The sequence below is a fragment of the Nyctereutes procyonoides genome, unplaced genomic scaffold (genome assembly GCF_905146905.1).
Source record: "Nyctereutes procyonoides isolate TBG_1078 unplaced genomic scaffold, NYPRO_anot_genome, whole genome shotgun sequence".
Classification (NCBI taxonomy): domain Eukaryota; kingdom Metazoa; phylum Chordata; class Mammalia; order Carnivora; family Canidae; genus Nyctereutes; species Nyctereutes procyonoides.
Window position 1 is genome coordinate 55,996,289 of NW_026575133.1, and position 19,101 is coordinate 56,015,389.

A 19,101-nucleotide genomic window follows, 5' to 3' on the forward strand; every position below is an offset into this window, starting at 1 on the left:
CCCTTCCTGCTCTGCCCTCACAGGACACAAGTCAAGCCTTGACTCCTGTCCTAGTAGCAAACTTTTTCCTACAGTCTTCTTGCTCCTACTGTTATTTCCTTGTCTCTATCTATCCAAGCCTCCCCCTTCCTCCAGGGCTTGGGTCACCCTCACAACTGCTTTTCAATCACCCTTGCCTTTGTTCTTTGAACTACAACTATGCTTAACATCCTTAAAATGCAACAGTCTCCTGTCTAGAAGATACACCTTCCTGCTGCATCATAGTTTCCTTGATTGCAAGGGGCCTACCTTGGCTGTAGAATCTTTTAAGGGGTCTGGAAAAGAAATAACTGAGTACAATTGAGTACAAAAGGATAGTATAAATAGTTAAATACACTGATTACCAAGTGAATAGGGGCTCAGTTATTCAGTGTTTCAAGAATATTAACAGGGAATATTTATTGATAAAAGTAGTATTTATTGTATTTATTGATTCATGTTTTTCTGTAAGATTGCCTTGTAACAACTGTGATTCTCAGCTCTCTTGAGTTTGGTATCATATTACCCACCTGATATTTATATACCCCCATCATCACCATGGAGACTTATTAATACTAATTTCTAATAGGAGAGTCACTTCCCTCAGGTGTTTTGGGGTTAACATTCCCACCTGAAAGAAAAGTGAAACTCTTGGTGTTATTTATTAAAGTAATATTATTTCTGGCCACCTGGCTGGCTCAGTCAGTAAAAGCTTGGGATTCTTGATCTCAAGGTCATGAGTTGGAGCCCCACATTGGGCATGGAGCCTACTTAAAATAAATTAAAAATTTCTTTCACCTTTCTATCTACTGGGTTAGAATTGGACCTTTCTCAGAGTATATATCAGTTCTTAGTTCTTTGAGCATTAATGAGGAAAGAGTCTGCTTGACAAAATGGGGTAGAAAATGCCCCATGCAAGAATTACATGCACTTCTGCTCAGGCAGGCAGGGGGAGACCTGACAACTCACTTGCATAAACTTCTCTAGATTATCTTAGATTCCATTTGTGTGTGATGGTGCACTCATGCAGAGGCAGCAGTCACCAACATGGTGATAAGACTTCTAAAAAGAAAAGAATATTCATCTAGATAAAATGCTATGGATGGAGATGGAGAAATGGCCATTTGATTTGGCAGTTAGAAGGCTCCTGGGAACCTATGTGCTGTGGTATAAATGTTTGTGTCATCCCAAAATTCGTATGTTGAAATCCTAACCCCCAAAGTGATGGGTATGGGGAGGTGGGGCCTTTAGGAGATGATTAGGTCATGAAGGTGGAGTCCTCATTAAAGGGATTAGTATTCTTATAAAAGAGATCCCAGAGAGCTCCCTTACTTATTCTACTATGTGAGGACACAGGGAGAATGCTGTGGCCTATAAACCAGAGGGCAGGCACTTGCCAGACACCAAATATATCAGCAATTTGATCTTGGACTTCTCAGTCTCCAGAACTGGGAGACATAAATTTCAGTTGTTTATAAGCCACCCAATCTATGACATTTTGTTTTAGCAGCCCAAATAGACTAAGACACTGTGAGAAAGCAATTGCCATGAGTTAAGGCTGAGACCAGATTTCCTCATTTAAGGTGAGTAGATATTGAAGAACAGAAGGAAGATATGCATGTAACTTGCAAGAGAGTGTTTAGCAAAATGAAGGAGAGGAACAAGGCTGGGTCAAATCATGACTTTTTTTAAAAAAGAATTTTAATATAATTATTTGAGAGAGAGAGCACAAGCAGGGAGTGGGGGGGTAGGGGAGGGGCAGTGAGAGAGGGAGAAGGAGACTTCCTGCTGAGTAAGGAGCCCAACACAGGGCTCTATCCCAGGACCCTGGGATCATGACCTGAGCCAAAGGCAGATGCTAAACTGACTAAGCTACCCAGGTGCCCCCAAATCATGACATTTTTGAGACAAGTTGTAAAGTGTGAGGTGAAGAATGTAAGACATCTGAAAAAAAGTTTAACTGAAAAAGCATGGTCCTAGGCACCAAAAGGAATGGAACCAGGAGCGTAGGTGGGTGGGGACATATCGCTTCAGTATTGGCCATTTTGTCAGAATCCTTGGCCCTCTCCCTTACAGACACAGCAATGTACAACTCTGAGGGTCTTCACTGTTGTATGAGATGAGGATGTATCTGACACTGGGGTTAAAGACACATCTCTCTCTTTCTCTTTGTTTATCCTTCCATTTTTATGTGTATGATTTAGTAGAATTAAGTAGATTCACATTGCTGTGCCGCCATAAATACCATCTATCTCCAGAACTTTTTCATCTTCCCAAACTGAAATTAAACACGTGGTGCCCCTGGCAACCACCATTCTTTCTGTCTCTATGGATTTGACTACTCTAGGTCCCTCATCCAAGTGGAATCACACAGTATTTGTCCTTTGGTGCCTGGTTTATTTTCCTTAGCATTATGTCCTCAAGATTCATCCACATTGTACCATGTGTCTGAATTTCCTTTTTTTTTAGATGGCAATAATAAATTTTATTTACCCAACAAATACATTTTTTGAGGACCTATTATACATTAGACATTATGTTATACTCTAGAAACAAAGTAATTAAAGGGGCACCTGGCTGGCTCAGTCCGTGGCGCATGTGACTCTTGATCTTGGGGTTGTGAGTTCAAGCCCCACATTGGGTGTAGAGATTACTTTAAAATAAAATCTTAAAAAAAAAAAAAAGAAACAGGATGATTAAGATGATACTCTAGTTTCCATGAGCTCACAGTCTGACATAGAGTCTGTATTAACAATCACATGATGGTAGGAAGAATTTCCCTTGTTTTTAAGGCTGAATAATATCCCATTGTAGGGATAGACCACATTTGTTTATCTATTCATCCATCAATGAACACTTGGGTTGCTTCCACCTTTTGGCTATCATGAATAGTGCTGCTATGAACTTGGGCATAAAAGATACATTTCTTAAATCTTTGTTACTTTTTTTTTATCTTGCTAAAATTAGGGCTTCACAAGGTGATCTATTTCTTCTAGGAGTAGAAAGTAGGAAGAATTAAGGATATTTCTCAGCTGGGATCTTAAGAGTGGTGAGGGTGTAAGATGTAAGGAGGAAGGACAGAAATGCAAAGTGAGAGGAGAGAATGAAGCCTATTGGCTGAAAAACCACAGGAAGAAAGCCCATGGTCAGAGTGGGGCTGTTGACAGTAGTTGACCTCAGGGTGGATGCAGAGGATGGGGGTGGCCACCTGGTATTTAGAACCAATGCCAGGGAAAGGAAGTACAGATCTAGTTCCTGCCCTGACTCTGTATTAACTGGAACACCCTTGCCAGGTTCATTAACATCTGTGAATCTTAGAATCTTCACGTGTATGTTGGTGATAGTAGTGTCTTGCGTGTTTGTCTCATGAGATTGTCTAATGTGTTAACAGTGCAGGAGAAAGGTCACAGTAATCTATCAAGTACTATAAAAAAATCTGGATTCTGATAAAACCAGTGCAGGGGCTAGAGAACCTAAATTATGGGAAGTAAACAAAATAAGCTTGGGGAGAATGTAGGGTGTAGGAAAGACCATCATAACATAAAAACTATAATCTAGGGCATCAAGAAGAGCCTAAGACCTTATCTTGCTTTATCCACTATACATCCTTTAAGACCCAGATCACTGTTATCCCTGATTATAATTGTTCCCAGCCTCTCCCCACCATGTAGAATAAGCTGCTCCATATTCAGAACTTGCCTCTGTTTTAGTACTGATAACTATGCATTTTGAGTGTTTTCCCCCTTTATTCTTTTCTGGTGTAGTAAAATACACATAACATAATATTTACCATTTTAACCATTTTCCCCCAATTTTAACCATTTTTAAGTGTACAATTCAGTGGCATTAAGTACATTCGCATTGTTGTGCAACCATCACCACCACTCATCTTCCAAAATGGAAACTTTGTACCCACTAAACACTAACTCCCCATTTTTCCCTTCCACAGCCCCTAGAAACCTTTATTCTATTTTTATTTCTTTGAATTTGACTCCTCAAGGTACCTAATATAACTGGAATCATACAGTATCTTTGAAACTGGCTTCTTTTTTAAACATTTTTTATTTTTAAAAGTAATCTCTACACCCAACCTGGGGCTCAAACTCACAATCCCAAGTTCAAGAGATGCATGCTCTACTGACTGAGCCAGCCAGGCTGGCTTCTTTACTTTACTTTAGCATAATAATGTAGCATGTGTCAGAATTTCCTTCCTTTCTAAGGCTAAATAATATTCCAGTGTATGTATAAACCACACTTTGTTTATCCATTCATCTGTCAATGGACACTTGTGTTGCTTCTACCTTTTGGCTATTATAAGTAATACTGCTATGAACACGGATATACTAATATCTCTTTGAGTCCCTGTTCTCAATTATATCTGAATTGCTGGATCATAAACTAATCCTATGTTTAATTTTTCCATAGCATCTGTCATTTTACAACCCCAGCAACAAAGGCACAAAGGTTCCAATTTCCCCACATCCTTGCCAACACCTGTTTTTGATGTTTTCGACAATAGCCATCCTAATGGGTGTAAAGTGGTAGGTTACTTTTTAAAACACAGGTTTCTTCCCTAGACTTTACGTTTTTCAAAAACTGACTTGGTGGGTCTTTGTTGGATTTGAATGAAATCAAAGACCTGGGCTGAACACATATTTCCCTAAGGGTGTCTGTATAAATATTCAAAATTTCCCCCAAACCTCTCCCCAATAGTAATACAAATATGTTTTCACTGAGGTCAGTCACGTCTGAAATTTTCAAGAGTATAAAATAATAGAAGAGGAGCAGCTCGCTGGACTGAGATAGAGGGGAAGGAGCGCCCTCTTGCGTCCTCTCTCTGTCAATGTCAGTGGATCAAGGAACCAGCTGAGAAATGAACATTTCAGACCCTCAGATGACATTCCCGTGACAACAAACTCCAGTTACACCCCTCCTGCATTAAGAAAATGTGGAAATACAGAGTGAGTGAAACTGGGGTCCTCTGAAAAGTTCCCAATCCATAAGGCGGGTGGATGGGCAGGTGGGAAGAGTAAAAGATAGGCAGAAATAACAACAGAATACTAGACGCAAGATGGATAGACTACTATGTAAATACAGGAAGATTAAGACCTCGAAGGAGATAAGTCAAGATTTATATCAGAATATAAACCTCGCTGGTTAAGAAGGAGCTGGGGTTGGCACTGGAGTTTCTCCTAAGGCTCCAAGTACAGGGTGTCCCGGACCTGGGAAGGCAGCCTCCACGTAGGGGCGGTATGGGTCCAGCTGTTAGGTTTCCAGAGACCCTGTAAGGTCTAGACAAGCTCACCTGTCTTTTGGAGGGAGGCCCTGGAAACCCAGCACGTGTTCCTTTCTTCCCTTTTGTGTCCTTCTCCTAGCTCTTTATCTCTAGACTTTCATCTCCCGACACTTCTTCCCTCCCTAAATTGGCTGTTGACTGGGACACTGTCTCCATAGCTTCCCCTGGCCCTGATCCTCACAAAGATAATCACGCAGGACCTCTGGCTTTAGAGTTTTTGCATGTATAACAAGTGTGGGGACCAGTTACAAAGGATTAAGAAGCATTCTTGCAATGCTTGCTCCTGAAAGCAACCTCAGCTGGCCTCTTAGAGTAGAGAGAGTCATTTCCTAGGTCTTCATCCTTCAATGCTGAGGGCAGATGAAGTCAAGGCATCACAGTAAATGTGCAAAATATCCAGTCAGGTAGAAACTAGTGCTCATTAGGGAAACAGCGTGGTGTAAAAAATCAGGTATTTATGGCCCAACACATGTGGGTTGAAAGCCCAGCTATGCTGCTTGTAGCTGTGGCCACTTGTGTACATTACTTTGTTATCAATTTGGCAGCTGGTAAAATGAGAAAAACAACCTGCCTACCTCAAAATATTCTTGCAAAAATTAAGTAAGACCAAGTACATAAATCATTTAGGAAGTATCACGTGTAATAAATGCCCATCTTCTTCCCCCTCTTGCCCCAAACCTCCTCCTGTTCCTGTACGTCTAGTGGCTCTGGTTGAGATTTCTGGATCACTGGTGTCACAATGGAGAATTTTTAGGCCAATAAGAGCTATATGGGAAGCCGAAGAATAGCTGCTTTGCTGGTATTCTTGTGTAGGGTGGTGTGGGGAAGGTCTTTCCAAACCATCCAAATTACTTCCCAAGACTTTTTGCAATTGCCCAAACCAGAAACCTGAGAGTCATGCTTGAATTCTCCTTGTCTCTCTTATTTGTATTTCTAAGTTCTATTACTTCTCCTTAAGATATTCTAAATCCTAGGGTTTTTTCTATCCCTGTGCAATGGCTTCTTGACCGGCCTATAGAATTGTCCCTCTTCTTAATTATGCAGCAGTTGGAGCTCTTCCTACATCTGCGTCTTAGCCATTCGCTCCCTTGCTTAAGGTCACCTATTGATTGCTCAACTTCTTTCTGTTTTTTCTTAAAGATTTTATTTGTTCACTTGACAGAAAGAGAGAGAGAGAAAGAGCGAGAGAGAGAGAACAAGCAGGGGGAGAGGCAGAGGGAGAGAGAGAAGCAGACTCCTTGCTGAGCTGAGCTGGGAGCCCAACAGGGGGCTCAATCCCAAGACCCTGGGATCATGATCTGAACCAAAGGCAGACACTTAACCATCTGAGCCACCCAGGTGCCCCCATTGTTCAACTTCTTTCAAGATGAAGTCTAAACTTAGCATGGCTTGGTTCCTGTTTGGACTCCTGCCTACTTTTTCAGCTTGCTCTCTCACCAACCCTGCTGCCACCCCACTTCCTCTATGTGCCAGCCATACCCAACTATTTACAGTGCCATAGACCAGGCACAGTGAGTGAGGTGTTGTTACATGTGGGACTTCAGCCCTAAGACCAGGCCAGCCCTGGGCAAACCAGGATGGCAGTCACCCTAGTTTTGCCTTGGGTCTCTGTATGGTTTATTCATTTCTCCCAAATGCTTCATCTGTCACACTTCCTATTTACTACTCAATACCACTTCCTCCATTTCTGCTTGGACACCCCTTGTGCAGCATGTGGAGTGGTTTATTTGTCCCCTCCCAAAGCTGTAGAAGCCTGTGATCCTTGCAGCTACTGCTCTATTTTAATGGCTGCTTTGTCTGCCTCATAAACTATAAATGGGTTATAAACCCATTAAAGGCAGGATGCTCCTACCTACATTCCCTAGCAGAGCCTAGCAAAGAGTCTGGCACAAGGTTGGAGTTCAATCAAGTTTTCTCAAATTAACAAATATCAAGAGAAATCTATCTTTCTCCATTGTCATCTAATTCATATCACTCTGGGTAATGTTAAAAGTCCAATGCTTGCATCCCCATGCAAATTCATAGGCTGAACCCTTAGAGTGACTGTATTTGGAGATGAGGCCACTAAGGAAGTAATTAAGGTTAAATCAGGCCATAAGTGTGGGGTCCTGATCTCATATGACTGGTGTCTTTATAAAAAGAGAAACCACAGAAACCTCCCCCCTCTCTGCACAGGTACCAAGGAAAGGGCATATGAGCACACAGAGAAGAGGTAACCCCAAAAGAGAGGTCTTGCAAGATGCCAACTGTGCCAACACCTTGATCTTGGACTTCCAGCCTCCAAAACTATGAGAAAATAAATGTCTGTTGTTTAAGCCACCCAGTCAGTGGTATTTTGTTATAGCAGCCCAAGCAGACTAATACAGAGGATGTGCCTTGTTCATATAACTATGCTGTGGCCAATGACAAGTAAGGGTCACACAGGGAACCATCCTGAGGCAGTCTGTTCCAAAATAGTCACAATTATATTTCCTATCCCACATGTTCTTCCAGAACCTTACAATTCTGTAAAGTCTATGCCTGCTCTGCTTGAAACTGGATAAGCTTCTGTGGTCATCAGGGCATAATGGAGAAACTTCTGAGGCTAGGACAAAAGAGGTGATTCAGAGCCCACTTGTCTCTCTCTTGGGATACTCGTCCGTAGAACCCAGCCCCCATGCTATGAGAACCCTAGCCCAGATGAAGAGGAGCAGAGGCCCCTGCCCTCATCCCTGGCTGAACGCCCAGTGAAAGGCTAGCATGCACTTCCCAGCCATGTCCCTAGACCATCTTGGGATTGGATCTTCCAGCCCTCTGTCAGGAGGACTCAGAGGATGATGTTGTATGGATCAGAGAGAAGCTCCTCCCCAGAACGCTCCCAAACTGCTGATTTATGAGGGGAATGACAGACTGTTATTGTAAGCAACTAAATTTGGGGCTGGTTTGTTTTATAGAAATAGATAACCTAACTACAGCTTAAGACAAGATGTAGCCACTAGTACTAGACGAGCCCCCTTCTCTTGATAGGTCCTTGCCCCAGAAGATTCTGGTTTATTTCAGAAAAGACACAGACACACTCCAGACTGGCCCATTCAAATTTATGCCCACGATGTGACTGGATCCTGACATAATCCAGGGGGCTCACTGGGACAAAGCAGTGCAGAATCCTGGAGCTGTAGGCCTCCCAGCTACCCAGCTGCCCCTGACTCCTGGGAGCTGACCATGAGGGCTCAGCCTTCATGAAGAAGTAATCTTAACTAATAGTCATCGGCTTTGCCCATGGGAGGAATACCAGGTCTCATCCCAGGTATATATATTTTTTCTTCTCTGCCTCAGTGTCATGTTTAATATCACCTTGGGTGGTGTAAACTAATCAATTGTAAGTTGGGCATGTTTTGCCCTATACCAATCATTTGGGCATCCAAACCACTGTATCCTGGGCCATCCTTCCAGGCCATAATTTTGAACCATTCAAAAACAAGCGTGTGTGTGTGTGTGTGTGTGTGTATCAGTATGTAATATAAGAACATGAGTGTTCAACATTACATGATTGACAAACATTTGATTTTCTATCATTATACTTAACTAGGTAAGTAAGTATCCTAGAATGGTAACTTCTGGGACCTTGAAATGGTTACATGAGTAGGTGGTTTAGTTTAGAACATATAACTAATATTTTTGCAGCTAAGTAACAATTTCTGTTTTCCAATTACCCTTTGAAGCCCATTTACATTGCTTGAATATCAATTATAATTCCTTCTTCAGAAATTTTTACATTTCGCCCCATTGTGCTAGTTATTCCTCACTGTCTCACCCATATAATACCCCTTCCACCACACCTAGACACATTTCTCCCCAGGCTTCTTTGTGCTCTGACTTCTGGATGAGAGGCAAGTGCTATTGGAGTGTCAAGGGGTAGGGAGAGAGGGGTTGGGACTTCTCCCTCTCCCTTCCCTGCTAGGCCTTGTTTTTAACGGTGACCGTGTTCCTCCATCATAAAGTATATATCTCACTGGGCGGCCCTTCTCCTATGGCTACAGCTCTCATGGGTTCTAGGAACAACAGGCCTTTTCCCTCTTGTCTTGCCTCTTCAGGCCACAGGATGACAGAGGCTTCCTTCCACTGTTGCTAGTTCCTAGGTGCTTCACCATCTCATCTTGATTCTCTTACTTCTCCCTACAGTGTTGTTATGGGCTGAATTGTGTCCCACCCCCTTAGCCTCCACCCCCCATCAAAACTCCTATATTGAAGTCTTAACCCCCAGGACCTCAGAATGTGACTATCTTTGGAGATGAAGTCTTCAAATAGGTAATTAAGGTTAAATGAGGTCATATGGGCAGGCCCTAATCAATTCTGACTTGTATCCTTATAGTAAAGGGGAGATTAGGACACAGACCTGCCCAGAAGAAGACCATATGAAGACACAAGGAGAAGGTGGCCACTCACAAGCCAAGGAGAGAGGCCTCAGAAGTAACCAATCCTGCTGACATCTTGATTTTAGAGCTCCCAGCCTCTAGAACTGTGAGAAAATAAATGTATGTTGTTTATAAGCTACCCATCTATGGTATTTTTGTTATAGCAGCTGGAACAGATGAAGACAGTGGTATTTTGTGATGGCAGCCCTAGCCAGTGAGACACCATGGGAAACAGCCCCTTCATTAAACTGCTCAGGTAGCCTTGGGAGTATGCTGTCTGTATCCTTCTGGGACCCTGCCCCATATACCCAATATTTACCACTGTAGCTATTCTATGTCCCTTTATCAATCCCATGGTATCTATCCTCACATTTGTATCTAGGTTTGTAACTATATCAGCACTTATGCCATGAATACCTTTTATAGAGATACTGAGAACTCCCTTTGCCAAGTAGGTACCTAAGCTGAAAGTTTCTAATAGAGGACTCAAGTAACACCCAACTCTCCAGTGTGTAGAACACCTTGTCATTCTATCAAAATCCTTTCACATATCTAAATTGACTTCGGATCAGGAGCCTAGCTGGGTAAAGCCTGAAGTCCAGAGTGCCTCTGAAGATGCTGCGTGAGGATTTTCGTTGCTGCTTCGGTGGCTGGGAGCCCTGCCCACCAATGAGGAGACCAAGCAAGATGAGTGGGAACTTGTAGAGGGGCGCTGGGTTCTGCACTTAGGGATATCTGGGGAGGAAAAAGACATCATTTGAGTGACAGCCACTAAAACATCAGAGAGGAAGCTATATAGTTAACTTATTTTAATGATACAAAACAACTTTATCAAATTGTAGGGCTGGATGGGATTTATTGAGGCTTTCTCAATGTCACCACCCCTAGCCCCCATGCAATCTTCACCTTGAGCTACCATCAGTTTTTTTGTCTCCAGAGTGCTTTCACAACCATAATTTCATTTGAACCTCAAGAAAATTCTGCAAGGTAGGTAGGGAAGTATTAGCATCTCCATTTTACAAATAAATGAAACCCAAGAATGGGCAATTTAAGTGCCAGCTCAAGTTCACAGAGCAAAAAGGTGTCAGCCAGGTCTGGAGTCTTGCGGCTCTCAGGCCAGGTGAGTATTGGTAGAGTTTCCATATTTTACACTCTCAACTAATCTGTACATGCACACATTCACTCTAAAAAGGAAAATGTTGCAGGTTGACATTCCAACCAAAACTCACAGTGAGAAAGGATTTCTCCTGGACATCTGGCCGGGAGCAGGAAAGGGAAGAAGGAAAGTTGGAGACGACAAGAGAAAGAAAGATCACAAGCTGAGCTTGCGGGGAGCATAAGCGATGGACTCTTGTAAGTTCACTCTTTTTTTTTTTTTTTTGTAAGTTCACTCTTAACATTGGCCCCTACTGTACAGAGAGACATAAGGAAGTGGGGCAGATATGCAGATACTGTAACCTTTCCTGAACACAATCTTGGTCCCATGATTTCATATCCAGCTGGCATGTCCCAACCATCAGATCATGTATTATATCCTTCTCATGCTCTACTGGATATGTTCGAAACACACAGGGTTTCCATTAATCTGGGGAAATCCTACTTTAGACTTTCACTGAATCAGAAACCGCTTCATCCAATGACTGTTGTCTCCTGTCCTCTTGTCCAGGGAACTGGGTCCCTCATTATTCTACAAAGATGCCCCAAATGGACTGGTCTTACCTCACACCCTATACCAGCTTCACATACTCTATTCTTTATTTAAATCTAACCTGTCCTTTGAGGTCCACCTTCTCCAAGAAGCTTGAGTTTCTTGACCCTCAAGGATTTCTGCCTCAGCTGGATTCTGGAAGTCATTATTATGGACTTGGCATTGAACATATGTTCTTGGACATTAGCATTCACTCCTGACTGTAATCATTTGTCCCCTGACAAAACCACAAACTCTGAGAACAAAGCTGGGATCTTATACTTCAGTGAATCTACGGGTTCCTATAGTAGATCCATAGTTCATTGATGATTTTTCTGGGAAAAAGTAGGCAAAGTTGGGATTAAATGTAGCATGTTGTTAGAATTGGAGAGGAAAAGGTGGAAGAAATGGGTGCAAATAATCTTCCCTCCTTTGAAGCTTTCAGGGTTGTTTCAAGATCAGTGTACAGTAAGCATTTTTGGTGTTGTTCTAACATCAACCTAAGGTAAGAGAACAAACAGAGGTGTTCCCTTTGTGCTATCTTAGTAACAATAAAAATAGAATAATACCTGTTGAATGAAGAAAAGACCTAGCTCTTTAGGATACAAGCACGGGCTAGTCACACATCACCTGTAACAGTTTTGAATTTAATCCTATTACTTTGCAAAGCTGATTTATCACTGCATTTGAGGAACCCCTTTTTTCCTAAGTCCCCCCAGGGGTGGGGGTGGGAGGTGGGGAGTTCACATGCTCAGGCAGGTTCCTCTCAAGATCTCCTTTTTAGCCAAGGCAGGTTGCAGGGATTCACCCTACCCCCGCCCCCACACAGACGCCCCCCACCCTTGGTAATTGTCACCACCTATCCAGACTGTTGGGTTTCTCCTCCCTCTAAGATGGGCTCTGGGAAAATCATCTTGTTACATCCACCCTTTCTTTCTGTCTCTGAAAACAAATTTGCAGACCCTTTTCATTTTAAGGCTTTAATGTCCATCATTACAAGAGAAAAGATAAGATTTAAGAGGAAAACATGGGGAGGTTACATAAAAAAGGTATAAATCTGACAGTCTCAGATATTGATCTAAAGCGTCTGATGATCTGGTTGAAATAACTGGGAATTTCTTGTATGCTAACATTGGGTATGAGATAATAGAAGAATACATATTGGTCTTGGTCCCATGTTCCTGGCACGAAGCTCCTCAAACCCTTGTAATTTCCTAAGTGATAAGAGCACTTAGGAGTATCTTTTTTTCTATCGAGGTGACTCTGGATGGGCTCCTGGATGGGGGCTGATTACCAGAAAGCCCAAGCCATTATTAGAAGCTTAGAATTTTCAGCCCCACTCACCATCCTCTGGAGAGGGGAGAGGGGCTAGAAATGGACTTGATAATTGATCATGCCTCCATGATGGAGCCTCCATAAAAATCCCAGTAGGATGGGGTTGCTCTTACAAGCAATGTTGTTATAAATTATGTTTACTTATGCGCAGGTGTATCTGTTATAGCTTTTCCTTACTATTCCCACAAAGAAGGATGGAACCAGCCTACAGATCTTTCTCAACCTCTGATGGGGTTATGTCCTGATAAACACATCATGAATTAAAAATATTTTAAGTAAAAAATGCATTTAATATACCTAATCTACTGACCATTATAGCTCAGCCTAGCCTACGTTAAACACGCTCAGGACACTTACGTTGGCCTACAGGTGGGCAAAATCATCAAACACAAAGTCAATTTTATGATAAAGTATGGAACAGCTCATGTAATGTATTGAATATTGTACCAAAAGTGAGAAGCAGAATGGTTCTGTGGGTACAGACTGGTTTTAAGTGTATCAGTTGTTTACTCTTGTGACTGTGTGACTGACTGGAGCTGCAGTTGCCACCAACCTGCATCATGAGATGAGAGTGTCATACTGCCTATCACTAGCCTGGGAAAAGATCAAAATCCAAATCTCAAAGTATGGTTTTTACTGAATGTGTACTGCTTTTGCACCATCATAAAGCTGAAAAAGTCATAAGTTAAACCACTGAGAGCCAGGGACCATCTATAATTATTTTTCTCAGGGTTTCTGAGTGCCTCAGTTGGTTAAGTGTCTGACTTCTGATTTCAGCTCAGGTCATGATCTCAGGGTCATGGGATCAAGCCCCAACATCAGGCTCTGAGCTCAGTGCAGAGTCTGCTTGACATTCTCTTTCTGTCCCTCTGCCCCTCACTGTTCATGTGAGCTATAAATAAATAAATAAATAAATAGATAGATAGATAGATAGATTTTTCTAACTGTTGATCTTACTGTTTCCTTTTCTTTTAAAGATTTTATTTATTTTATTTTTTCTTAAGATTTTATTTATTCATGAGAGACACAGAGATAGATAGAGAGAGAGAGAGAGAGAGAGAGAGAGAGAGGCCGAGACACAGGCAGAGGGAGAAGCAGGCTCCATACAGGGAGCCAAGATGTGGGACTAGATCCCAGGACTCCAGGATCACACCCTGGGCTGAAGGCAGGCACTAAACCACTGAGTCACCCAGGGATCCCTAAAGATTTCATTTTTAAATAACTTCTACACTCAATGTGGGGCTTGAACCTATAACCCCGAGGTCAAGAGTCATGTGCTCTACCAACTAAGGCAGCAAGGTGCCCCCTTACTGTTCTTTTTCTAGAAATATTTACTCAATAATATCACCAATTGGTGTCAGCATGTCTTTAAATGCAAGGACATAGAAGAGAAATATAAGGACATGCTTTACACAATAGAATTCTCCAGGCCCACTTCCTAGGCAATCAGTGCCTATGTCTTCAACTGCTAGATTTATATCTCTTGCCCCACTGTCCCTCCTGAACTCTTGGGTCATAAATTCAGCTCTCTTCTGAATACATATACTTGTTGTCCCACGGGTACCTCACACCTAGCATGTCCTACTGCATTTCCAGTCTCAGTGGGTGGCATGAGCATTAACACAATTGCCCAACCCAGACACCTAGGAGACACCTAGGAGACACCCTTCCTTGACAGAAGCTTTCCTCCTCCAGCATGTAGCACCTGGAAGGCAGGGACTGTATCTTGTTATAGTTGTGTCCCTAGCACCCACTCTTGCACCTGTAAAGTACTTGTGGGATAAGTGAATAAACGGACCAATGATTCCTCTTTCATTTCAGGGCAGTGGCTGAAAGCACCTTGCAAGTGGGCATTGAAGTAGGAATAGAAAATTCCTATCTTCAGGCTGGATGGTCATTTTATTAGGCACAGGAGAGTGAGAATGGGGAGAGGCTATTGAGGCTGAGCGTCCCAAGAAGGAGTAGGACCCTATAGCAGGTGAAGGCCCAAGAAGGGCTATCACCTGGAATAACTTGTGTATACCAGCTTGAATATATCCCTGTATCTGTCGCTCCCCAGTGAATTTCATTTTCTGATTCTCCATTCATGTTATTTGCAAAAATTTGCAAATGATCACTCATACAACACTATTGGATAAATGCACATAAGAGAATAGATTAGGTAAATGATTATGTGGATATGGAAAAGAGATAAATATAGAAACAATAATGATAGTCCCTGAAGTGTGCCAATCACTCTTCTAGAAATACCACCCCACCAGCCCCAATTGCAAATATCTGATTGCTGGGCATTGTTTTAATGCCATACATTAAAAAAATGGCATACATTTATTATTTCTTTTTTTAATGTGTTAAATTTTTAATTTTTTAAAATTATTTTTGTTATTGGAGTTCAATTTGCCAACATATAGCATATCACCCAGTGCTCATCCCATGAAGTGCCCCACTCCGTGCCTGTCACCCAGTCACCACAACCCCCCCACTTCCTCTTCCACTACCCCTGTTTCTTTTTTTTTTTATTGGAATTCAATTTGCCAACATATAGCATAACACCCAGTGCTCATCCCAAGTGCCCCTCTCAGTGCCCATCCTATGCCCAGTCACCCCAACTGCCCGCCCACTTCCCCTTCCACTACCCCTTGTTCATTTCCCAGAGTTAGGTGTCTCTCATGTTTTGTTACCCTCACTGACATTTACACTCCTTGTTTGTTTCCCAGAGTTAGGAGTCTCTCATGTTCTGTCATCCTTACTGATATTTCCACTCATTTTCTTTCCTTTCCCCTTTATTCCCTTTCACTAATTTTTTATATTCCCCAAATGAACAAGACCATATAATGTTTGTCCTTCTCCGATTGACTTACTTCATTCAGCATAATACCCTCCAGTCTTACTTCATTCAGCATAATACCCTCCAGTCCCATCCACATTGAAGCAAATGGTGGGTATTTGTCGTTTCGAATGGCTGAGTCATATTCCATTGTATACATAGACCACATCTTCTTTATCCATTCATCTTTCGATGGACACCAAGGCTCCTTCCACAGTTTGGCTATTGTGGACATTGCTGCTATAAACATTGGGGTGCAGGTGTCCTGCCATTTCATTGCATCTGTATCTTTGGGGTAAATCCCCAACAGTGCAATTGCTGGGTCGTAGGGCAGTTCTATTTTTAACTCTGAGGAACCTCCACACAGTTTTCCAGAGTGGCTGTACCAGTTCACATTCCCACCAATTGTGCAAGAGGGGTACCCCTTTCTCCACATCCTCTCCAACATTTGTTGTTTCCTGTCTTGTTAACTTTCACCATTCTCACTGGTGTGAGGTGGTATTTGTGGTTTTGATTTGACGGCAAGTGATGCGGAGCATTTTCTCATGTGCTTGTTGGCCATGTCTATGTCTTCCTCTGTAAAATTTCTGTTCATGTCTTTTGCCCATTTCATGATTGGATTGTTTGTTTCTTTGCTGTTGAGTTTAATAAGTTCTTTTTTTTTTTAAGATTTTGTTTATTTACTCATGAGAGACACAGAGAGAGGCAGAGACACAGGCAGAGGGAGAAGCAGACTCCATGCAGGGAGCTCAATGTGGGACTTGATCCCGGACTCCAGGATCATGTCCTGGGCTGAAGGCAGACGCTCAACCACTGAGCTACCCAGGTGTCCCTAATAAGTTCTCTATAGATCTTGGATACTAGCCCTTTATCTGAAATGTCATTTGCAAATATCTTCTCCCATTCTGTAGGTTGTCTTTTAGTTTTGTTGACTGTTTCCTTTGCTGTGCAGAAGCTTTTTATTTTGATTAAGTACCACTAATTCATTTTTGCTTTTGTTTCCCTTGCCTTCACAGATGTATCTTGCAAGAAGTTGCTGTGGCCAAGTTCAAAAAAGGGTGTTGCCTGTGTTCTCCTCTAGGATTTTGATGGAATCTTGTCTCACATTTAGATCTTTCATCCATTTTGAGTTTATCTTTGTGTATGGTGTAAGAGAATGGTCTAGTTTCATTCTTCTGCATGTGGATGTCCAATTTTCCCAGCACCATTTATTGAAGAGACTTTTTTCCAGTGGATGGTCTTTCCTGCTTTGTTGAATATTAGTTGACCACAGAGTTGAGGACCCATTTCTGGATTCTCTATTCTGTTCCATTGATCTATGGGTCTGTTTTTGTGCCAGTACCACACTGTCTTGATGATCACAGCTTTGTAGTATAACCTGAAATCTGGCATTGTGATGTCCCTGGCTCTGGTTTTCTTTTTTAATATTTCCCTGGCTATTCGGGGAAATTTTTAAAATTTTTTTAAGTAGGCTTTACACCCAGCATGGAGCCCGACTCAGGGCTTGAACTCATCACCCTGAGATCATGACCTGAGATCAAGAGTTGGATGCTGAATTGACTGAGCCACTCAGGTGACATTATTTCATTTAATCTTCTCAAGCCTGTGATATGGTAAAGTAAGGTAAAGAAGGTGACAATCTTCACTCTGTAGATTTTACCCACTTCCCCCCTTTTAAATATCTACCCTCAACATTTTATGACACTTAATTCAAGAGTAATATGGTAGTACTACATATAAATATGGACTATTGTGTTTGACAATCATAAAATCTGAAGTGTTTGTTTTAGTCAGCTTCAACTCATTCCTATGAATTGCCTCAACACAGGTTGGGGGCTGAGCAATAAGTAAGGGTCACTGATGGGGATAAACCCACCTAGAGGGGTTTCCTTTTGGAAGAGATTTTAAAAGGAATGACTACTCATCCTGGCTTCACTTCAACTTTTGCTTAATCTCTAGGATGGGGCTGCTCCCTGGATTTTTCAATCTGGGAATTCTGAGAGGAAGATCCCTGCTGTTCTCTTGTCTGCTTAGGATCCCAGGTTGCTGCCCAGACCTGTGTGGTCAGTCTTCCAGGGGACCCCTGCTTTGGTCAACACTATGGAGGAGGTGTTCCCTTTTCTTCCTAGCTCACTCTGCTTCTGTGAGAAACAGAGGGAACATGTTGGGGAAAAATCATCAACAGAATTTTAAAGAAGCCACAGGTCTGTCTTTGCTGTTGGTTTATCTTTTAAGTAATCTTGGGGTAAAACTGTGAGCTGCGAAGGAAGGCTAAGCAACCCTAGGCAGGGTTTTAAAATTTAAATCCAAGACTATGTGATGGCACCAATAGGTCTCCCAAGTGAAGGAAGGCAGGAATATGTTGCAAAATGTGCACAGGCCATGAAGTTCAAAGGGTTATTTGTTAGCAATGATCGTGAACTTGTATTTCTAAACAGCTATGTCTTAGAAAATTGGCTTCTACTGTAGTTTGTGGTGAAATACTATATTACAAAATTATATATATATATAATACACATACACACATACACATATGTGTATTATATATATAATAAAAATTATTATATATGTGTAATTTTTGTAAGCAAGCCCTGGTTCTAAAGTGGGGCTTAAACTCACAACCCTGAGGTCAAGAATCACATGCTCTACTGATTCAGCCAGCCAGCCAGCTCATATATTTTTAAAACCCCAGAAGTAACAGTGATTAAATATCTGTCATAACTAACATGTATGTAACTAATAATATTACATAACTCACAAACAATGTAGATCCCAAAGAGAAGCCAATTTGTGTCAAATATTTTGTATGTAACTCTTAAAAATGAGTAGCCATGATGCCACAGTCTAAATATTCAGTGAAAGAGAAGTAGGTAGAGTCATTCCTGTTGGATATACCAGGGCAATTCATTATACATAGCATCATAAAACAAGAGATAACAAGACAGAACAAGAAAACTATGCTCTCTTAGAGGTAAAGGATAAATGCAGATTCTAAATAGTGGTCCTGCCTGAGAGTTAATTTTGCCCCCAGGATTGTTAGCAATTAGGTCCTTTCTTCTCTTGGGTATCAAAAATTAACAACCACTAATATTGTAATTGACAAGCAGTGGAGTGTGTGTAGTACAGAATTCACAGCACTGAGTTCAACACGTGTGCTCTGTTCAGCCTGAGTGTGGAATAAAAAACCCAACACTGATGAGGAATGAGTGCATGAACATATGTGTAGGCACAAGACTGTACAGAGACCATGCAGGAAAAAAGAAATATGTGGCTCACATTTCAATATATAACTACGGATGCAACCATTTTTCATATAGTGTAAACTGTGAGAGGAAGAAAAGACAAAGGGAGATAAAGAAAACTGAGGGGAACCAAAAGTAAAAGCAAGAAAAATAAGCTTATTTCACAGGTTAGAGACTTGTGCCAAGGACCCCTGGCTGCCGGGCTGACCTCTCTTGCTATAGCTTCTTATCATCAGTGCTCTCCCTCCTGCAGCCTCAGGCTGTGCTGTGGTGGGATTTTGACCTTGGTTATTGCCATTACT

At 41.9% G+C, this 19,101-nt stretch overlaps 1 protein-coding gene across 4 annotated transcripts in view; it reads right to left on the reverse strand.

The window, feature by feature from the left end:
* Positions 1-8,375: 8,375 nt before the first annotated feature.
* Positions 8,376-19,101, reverse strand: part of FBXO16 (F-box protein 16) — a 59,919-nt gene continuing 49,193 nt past the window's right edge. For 3 of the 4 annotated variants that reach the window (XM_055345899.1, XM_055345898.1, XM_055345900.1), the window contains one exon: positions 8,376-10,443. In XM_055345899.1, the coding sequence (XP_055201874.1) occupies positions 10,285-10,443 (159 nt within the window). In that variant the 3' untranslated portion in view covers positions 8,376-10,284. Of the gene's footprint in view, positions 10,444-16,974; positions 17,161-19,101 lie in introns of those variants that run through there. The other variant, XM_055345902.1, reaches the window with a different exon arrangement.